The sequence below is a fragment of the Poecile atricapillus genome, chromosome Z (genome assembly GCF_030490865.1).
Source record: "Poecile atricapillus isolate bPoeAtr1 chromosome Z, bPoeAtr1.hap1, whole genome shotgun sequence".
NCBI lineage: Eukaryota > Metazoa > Chordata > Aves > Passeriformes > Paridae > Poecile > Poecile atricapillus.
Window position 1 is genome coordinate 93,100,611 of NC_081289.1, and position 8,488 is coordinate 93,109,098.

At 42.7% G+C, this 8,488-nt stretch overlaps 1 protein-coding gene across 1 annotated transcript in view; it reads right to left on the reverse strand.

Moving 5' to 3' along the window:
• Window positions 1-1,542, reverse strand: part of UGCG (UDP-glucose ceramide glucosyltransferase) — a 35,137-nt gene extending 33,595 nt beyond the window's left edge. Inside the window, exon 1 of the mRNA XM_058826872.1 lies at window positions 1,097-1,542. Coding sequence (XP_058682855.1) covers window positions 1,097-1,428 — 332 coding nt within the window. The 5' untranslated portion in view covers window positions 1,429-1,542. The remainder of the gene's footprint in view (window positions 1-1,096) is intronic.
• Window positions 1,543-8,488: the final 6,946 nt, after the last annotated feature.

The following is an 8,488-nucleotide window of genomic DNA, read 5'->3' on the forward strand; positions in this document are numbered from 1 at the left end:
CCTGAACATGAGGAAGGACTTGTTTAATGTGCAGGTGACTGCACACTGGAACAGACTGCCCAAAGAAGTTGTCGAGTCTCCCTCAATGGAGATATTCAAGAACTGTCTGGACACAGTCCTGTGCCATGCACTTTAGGATTAACAGGGATGGCTGGACAGGGATGGTTGGACTAGAGGATCCACTGTGGTCCCTTCCAACCTGACCCACTCTGCAAGCTTTCCTTTCAGTAAAGGCTGAGTTTTATCACAGGTCCCTATCAGATGCAGTAGAGCAGCAAGTAAGGAGAACAGATAAGCACAAGGAAAGCAAACACAAATTCAGGTATTTTCTAATCCTAATAGTGATGCAAGAGTGGCCTTTTACTTAAGGGAGCAAAACAACTGTTTACAAAGAGATGCATTCTTAATCCTTTCCCCACATACGCACATAAAATTCCTCTGCTAGGTTCTATCTGTTTTGTCAGTCACTAAAATGCAAACACTGCTCACAAACTCTAAAGGCATTTTTACTTGGACTTATCCAAGAAGTATCTGACTCACTACATATACTTGTTTTACTAGTACTATCATTATTTCTCAATACAAAAAAGAAGTGTGTTTATGGCTGGCACAGAGTACTGTGCTCTTTCAGTTGCTCTACCTTGCAGCCGTTGCAGTCACACATCATACATCTTCTAAGTCCTGTGCACCCTGGTCTCCCACTATCACTGAGAAAGCCACACTTTTCAGGTGTATACCAGCGCACAACAAACACCAAGCCTTGCTCGGCAGCACTAAGGGCGACGGAGCAAAGATCACCGCACAGAGCAGGAGGCAGAAACGCAGAGGACGGTTTTTACCCGAAGAACGACAGCAGGGTCACCGCCGTGCCCCGAGCACGGCCAGCCCGACCCCGGGGTCTCTCGGCGGGGTCTGCGGGAGTCACAGAGCAGGGAGGCAGGCGGGTCCCCGGGATGACACCCAGGGGCAGGGGAGCCGCCGGCCCGGGGCGGAGGCGGCGCGGCGGACGGGGCCCGCTGCCCGGGCGCTCCGGGCGCGATGGCGGGTGGGTGACGGAACAACGCCGGCGCCATCCCCCCCGCACCCCAGCGCTTACGTGTATATGATGGACATGAAGTGCATGAGCCAGAGCACGACGAAGAGGATGAGTCCGAAGATGGCGAGTCCCTCCGAGGCCAGGGCCAGCACATCCATCCCCGGGGGGCGCGGCGGCCCGGGCAGGAGCCGGCGGCGGAGCGGAGCGAGGCGGGGGCGCAGGCGGTCTGAGGGCGGCGAGCGGCGGTTGCTGCGGGCGGCGGTTGCTGCGGGCGGGCTCTGAGGCGGCTCCGCTGCTGCTCCGCACCGGCCTGCGCGCGGCAGCCGTTGGCGCACCGAGAGCCGCCGCCGCCGCCTTTCTGTCAGCGCAGGAGGCGGGGCGGGCGGGCACATCCGTTACCGGCCCGGCCCCCCGCCCGCCGCCGCCGCCGCCGCCGCCGCCTGACCTTGGGTCCGTCCCCCTCGCGCCGCCGAGGGAGGTGCGGGGCCGCGGCGACAAGCTCTGCCCCGCCTGCTCCGGCCGCCGGGCGCGGCGGGGGCGCTGGCTCCGTGTCGGCCAACTTTGGTGTTGGCCGCTGAGGAGACCGCAGCCCCTTATTTAGAGAGGCGGGGATCGGGGCAAGCCAGGTATTGCTGGTGTTGCCGATCATCTCTGGGGGGAGACTGTGAGAGGTGGGTCTGCTCAGTGTGGAAAAAAGTGAGAGGGGATCTCATTAATGCGTATCAGTATCGCAAAAGCGGGTGCCAAGGCGCCAGAGTCTTTTCGACGAGGCCCAGCGACACGACAGGGAACAGTGACCATAGACTAAATCAGAAGTTTCACCAAGAAGTTCCTCTCAACGTGAGAAAGAACTTTTGTCCACAGGTAGAGTACTGGAACAGGCTACACAAAGAGTTCATGGAGTCTCCTTGTCCCGAGACATTCCAAACCCACCTGCACTTTTTCCTGGTTCACCTGTTCTAGGTGACCCTGCCTTGGCAGGGGGCTTGGACGGGATGATCTCCAGAGGTGTCTTCCAACACTAACTGCTCTGTGATTCTGAGATCTAGTACAGGGGGGCTGCATGGCCTTTGTTATTTTCCTTTATTGCTCTGGAGTCCGAACACTTTCTTGGTGATGTTGAATGCTGGAGGACGGGATTGCTATTTGTGTGCACCTGTGAGTTGCTGGCGGTGCTGAATTCTGTGAGTGAGAGAGGCTGCTCCAAGTACTGGGGCAATTCCAGCAGTCATACTGCCATCTGTGGAGCCCAAGCAGTGCTAAAGCAACTCGGTGACTACCAGCCTTGGCTACGTTTGAGTTAGTGCCCTATTAATGAAAGAGTCAGTTGCTCATTACTAATCCTCTGAGACAGCTATTCTTGCCTTTATTTCATTACAGTGTTTATGGCTATTCCTATTACTGTGATGTGGCTCCATTTTTAAGGGCCTTTGCATGCAGAAATCTCCCAACTCTTCTCTCTTTTACAGCTCAGCATTTTTGATCGGGGTCAGAAATATCAATTTATCTCTTTTTTTGTTTATTGTGTAATAGGCAAACGTGCATTGCATGAACTGTTTTAAATTTAACTCCATTAATCTGGGGTATGCTGTGGGAGGATAAAATTACTTGACTGGCTGTGCCTGCATTCTGAGCTTGCCAGAATAAGCAGAGCCTTACATAAGAGACTACGTTTACCTGTACATGAGAAGGTACACTTTTTCTCATGAGTCTTGACAAATAACACAAGCTGAACATTGCAGTGTATGCATGTTCTCTAATAGGTTTTTTCCCTCCACAGATCTCCCTCATTAATGTAGGTAAAGGAGTGTTCATAAATTCTGCTAAGAACTCAATTGTGGTTTTGAAAAGTATTCTAGTCACCACAATAACTGTAGAAACTGGGTTTTGAGTCAGCTCTAGTTGTATGTGAGAAGTTAGGATATAGCAATTTATAGGCAACTTACTGTCAGAAAAGATGGGGTCTCACCTGGTGAGGAATTGACAAAATTAAAAGTATAATTTAAAACTAAAAGTGAAAAGCTACTAACTAATAACTGGTAAGAACAGGTGAGGTATCAGTCCATTCTAGTGCAAACACTGCCTGTATAGTCTGTTAGTTCGTGGTTAATGTTAGTTTCCACATAAATAAATAATGGGGCCAGCAACATGCCTTTTCACTGGCTTCAGTGATTTCTTATTATAACTTCCTTAAAAATAACTTTTCAAGTAAAACAAATTACCTTAATTTTCAAATTCCCCTATTGTGTTTGTATGTCATTTGTAACTGAAAGTGGCAGGTTTTTTTATATTTGTTCCCGCATTTAGAGTTTAATGATCACATTTATATTGATTTAAGATTGCCTCAACGAGCTTTATAGGCATTTTTTAGCCATGATTTGAATTGCCATGCTCGATGTTGGCACAGTCACAAGATTAGTTGAGTCAGAGAATTCAGAGCTGATACGTATGAACTGTTAGAATATAGCTCATATAACCCTTACCTGGTTGGCTCGCATCTCTCTTCTAAGGTAGAAACAGCCTATGCAAAAGAGTATTTTGGCTTATGTGATAGTACAGGGAATTGAGGAAGATTGAGGGCCTGTCTCCAGTAATCAGTAAAGCAAATAATCACAGTTTATTAAACTGAAGCAGTAAAGCTTCGTTTTTGTCCTAGAAGGTGTTTGCCTGGGAGATTAGATTGAGAGGCTGCTTATTGTGCAACAGGTAGGGTTAATGGCTCCATGTAAACAAACTTTGCTGAGGCTTCTTCATAAACAAAACGAATAAAGTTAATGACTCCTATACTTCAGCCAGCCATACTGATGAATGAGGAGTCCTCAAGCAATATTCCACAGGAAAAAAACAAGATAGTATAAATAACTTTGTCTAGAAAAGGATTCACCTGTCTGCCATCCTCTCTAGGATGTCATTCTGCCCTCTGATTGTATGGGGAGAAAGAACTCTCTCATGACGTGTTTAAGGTAAAAAGCTGCAGCACTTAATGTTCAAGTCGATGTACAGTTTAAAACCAGAATCTTCAATATACTTTCAGGATTGTAATGGAGAAGAATCAGGTATGGTAAATCCTTCAGCCTGAGCAACTTCTCTATTCAAATTTGCTGCCATGTGGATTCTTTCAGCAGGTATATTAAGATCAGTGGGGGAGCAAATATTAAAGGTTGCCTGAAGAATGGGGCTGCCTGGAGTTGTGACAGTTCAGTAGTAGGGGACGTACACTTGGTTCCTCTCTGTAAGTGTGGAGTGCGACAATTCACAGAGAGCGGTGTTCTTCAAGTAGGGCAAATCTGCCTGCTCAAAGGTGCCTCATTATGCCTTGGGGCATGGTACACCCTGGTGTTTTAATCAGGTGCTTGGGACTTAATGCAAATGTGTACTATGTTTAAATTAAAAACAAAATTAGCCCTTCCATGTGCTATAAAGCTGCTGTTCTTGGTTCATTCATCATTTTTCCAAAATATTGATTAATTTTAACACTGTTAGAGTTTTTTGCAGACTGAAAAAGATTAATTTAATAGGAATCTCTGTCATAAAGGTCCTAGTTGGCCTAGATATGAGACTTGTTCCAACAACAAAAATGATGCAATAGAAACACTCGTGTAATTCTGAACTGATAAAATGGGATAAATATAATTAGTTAACAATTGAACAATAGTGGATTAACATGTAATTATACTGATATTAATGCTGAGAAGGCTGTGGAAACCAAAACCACTGGAGTTTCTCCTACTGGTACATCTATGAGAGGTTTTAACCCTATACAGACCTCCCAGTTTTTTTCTCAGCCATCAGTTTCTGTTGAAAACCATTGCTTACATAAGCTTTGGAAAGAGAAAATTGATCTAAGTCTCCATCCTCAGATGGTGAGACAGTTTTTCACCCAGATTACAGTTAAAATTGTATTTAAAATCCACTGAAATGCTATTTCAGAATTTGTATTACTGTTTCCAAGTATATATACTCCAGTTCACTTTACTGTTGCTGTTTCTCTTTAGAATGATATCACTGAGGTTCTGGGCAAATAGAAGGCAAGGACAAATTTGCTTTCTCTAGCTTATCTGTCATTTTTCTTATGAAAATATAAAAACAAGGGGCAGACAATGGCAGCTTTCTCTTTGCTTAATGATTAGATCCATTAATGCATCTGCACTGTGAAACTGCTTTGTAAAATACCTTATTATAAAGGGCATATGCAATGGTAAGGATTATGTGTCTTTGAAACTTGGTTTTAGTAATTTAAACTCTGAGATGTCTGTCTTATTAAAAATCCACTTTTATTCTTTTTTTTTTTATTGAATCAAAGAAATGTGTGTATTACAGCTCTGCATGTTTGTTATTATATAAATACTCTGCCTTGCATCTTCCTCTTGTTTTAATGTTTAGATTATGAAAAAATATGCAGTTATCAGTTGGATTTGATATAGAAATCTATGCAATTGCTCCCCACTTGTTAGCCTCCATGCCTAAGTGAGTTCAGAACTTTATTTAAGTCCTAAAGCATTTGTAGATATAAAAGCCTGTCTAGTAGGGGCAAGAGAGAGAGACCAAAAAGAGACTGTTCTGCCAGTATCTGCTTTCTTTGGCAGTAACAAGCTATCTGATCTGCATATGTGAAGTGGCTTGTGAGGTTTAACAAATATAGTTCTAGGCTAGCCATAACACAGTCTTTGTCTTGTCTGGTACTGTGTCTCAAAAAATTGAACACCAGAAAAATTAGAGACCAGAGCTCTTACGCCCAAGGGTTGAAAAGCTACAGGTACAGTGAAACCTCAAAGTACAAATCTGAAAGGAGTAAAGCCTCAGTACTTTGATCTTCAGAAAGAGGCTTGTCCTCTGTTACGTACTCCATTTCTCCTTTTAATTTACAATTATCAATGAGCAAAAACATGACCTGGCTACATACTCATTTCAAGAAGTTGTAGAGAGTGATAACGTCTCCCCTGAGCCTCCTTTTTTTCCGGGCTAAGCATCCCCAGTCCCTCAGGACTTGTGTTCCAGATCCTTCACCAGCCTTATTTCCCTTCTAAATATATATATATATATATATATATATATATATATATATATATATATATATATATGTATGTATAAGCTCAGACTTGTTTGGGCTTTTTTTAAAGCTCTAAGTCCTCTCACTTTTGGGGCTAGCTTTGCTTCAAAACTAATCTCTCTGTTCTGGTGTTTTAAAGTCATATCTCTAAGGAATATTAAGCGAACAGGTTCCTTTTAAGAACAAAATCTGTTGCAGGTATTATTACCAAAAAAATCAGTAAAATAAAGCTCCTTAATACCAATGTAAGATTAAGAAGCAGGCATTCTTTATTATGGCACTGGCTGCACATGGGATATCTGCACCAGCTGAGCTGAGTTTAGAAAAGCTCTTGCTTTTATACTGACTTTTACATAATATTAAATTATTTTCTTGGAATAAACATACATGTGATAATTATTTCCCTGAAATTATTATTAAATGTTCCCTCCCTTTGCAAATGTGTTCTTATGTCCTGGTGTTTCTTCTGGTGGTTGTAAACACCAAAGTTTTAGCTGACTGATGGATTAACTGGTGTTACTTCCCAAAAATGGAAGTAACTTCATTATTTTGCACCTATTCTTGGTTAGCGTTTAACATGATCCTGCAGAATATGCATTGTGTGGTTGCATTGTCTACTGGTTTTGCAGCATAAGCCTTGTATTTTCCCAACAGCTGAGCAAATAATTCTTCATCTGACATCTACACATAATTTCACATGATGAGCAGAATATATATCAAAATATAATTGTTGTTTTTAACCAAGAAACATGTTAGTATGTAGTTAATATAGCATGTCCTTAATATTGAGTACAAACATTGAGAGAGAAGAAGAAGGTCACTTATATTTACATCTTTATCTATTTAGGTAATGTTTTAAAATTACATTTCTCATTAATAGTTTTGAGAATAAAGTATCTTAAAAAATACTTACTGTTAATTGTCCAGTTGGTTACACACTATGCATGGATTTTCCACTTGGACTATAATTTATTGTTTTATTCACAGAACTCAGTTGGCCATTGACATCACCTCATAATGGCCAGTATCTTCTATGGATATCTCAGTTTTATAAGGATAAGGGGAAAAAAATCAAGCAAAATTGCAAATTGATTAGATAGCTGCGTATTTTGTGATTCTCAGAAGTGTAAGCATTCATTCTACAGGAGAGTTTCTGACTTTTCATCAGTGTGAACCTTCTTGGAAATTATAAATGCTGAGTGCAAGTTAAGGGTATACTACCATTAGAAACATGCAATCAAGTTTCTTTTTCTACTTGCTAGACCCTGCTTCAGTTCTTTGCATCTCTCAGTCCTTTTTCTGCAACACTGCTGCATTCTTGTTAACCCAAGCAAGGATAGCCAAGAGCAGGTTTCCAAGTCTTAGTGGATTCAAGTTGTTCAGGAATTTAGGAACGGAAGACATACATCAAGGGCTTGAGCTGGGGGAAAGAATTTGGTCAGTGAGCAACAGAACAGAAATTGTGGTCAGAGAGCCCCCTTGGGGATCAAAAACATGAGTGTTTTTGTAAGCCAAGAGTAAAAGCTGAAAAGGCTGAAATCCAGGGAACAGAATCTAGCCACAGAAGTGAGCTAAATAGTGATGTTTCATTGCTGAATGGGACACTATATCTAAAGATAATATTTGTTGCTTCCAAGAACAAGTATTTGATGCTCCAAGAATACATTTAGACACAAATAATAAATTTAAATGGATCTATGGATACTGTGATTAGTCCTTAAGAAACTCCTGGGCCCCAAAACTGGCACCATGGTACAAAGGTGGTGGCTAGGGTAGGAGGTGGTTCCCAAGCTCAGTCAAAGCAGATCCAGGAGCAGCTGGAAAGCTCACAGTCCTTTCTCACTACTACAAACCATGACTGCCTGGAAGCAAAACTGCCTTGGCCAGATAGGTGAGCAAAATTGTAAAGAGGTTTTGGTCATTACTTATCAAAGCTTAGAGGGTGGAGGGAGTAAGATAAGTTAGAAAGTAAGGCAAGTTAGAAAGATATTTGTTTTAGAAATCAGGCTCAGCCCCGCCTTGAAGCTGAGTGTCCGGCAGTTTCTGAAGTCCACCTTAACACACTGATGACAAGATAACTTGTGATTGAATGTAGTCCAAGATATCTTGCAGGGTTTCCTTCTCATGTCTCACGGGCTGGTATTGCAGCATACACCATTAGCTTCATCAGAGGCATCCCTAAGGAATGTCTCTTTCCGAAACGGCTGCGATATGAGTTGTATTTGAATCTTTCCCAACCACTACAGAACTGTCAAGCTTCCAGAATCACTTTGTGCTCCTTTATGAAGTGCTGGGATCTGCTTTCTGATATCTGTGAGTATTTGCATGCAGTTTCCCACAATATGAGTGGAGGTGCAGACTGAAGATGGACAGAATGGTTATGTTTAAGTAGCCAGAATGCA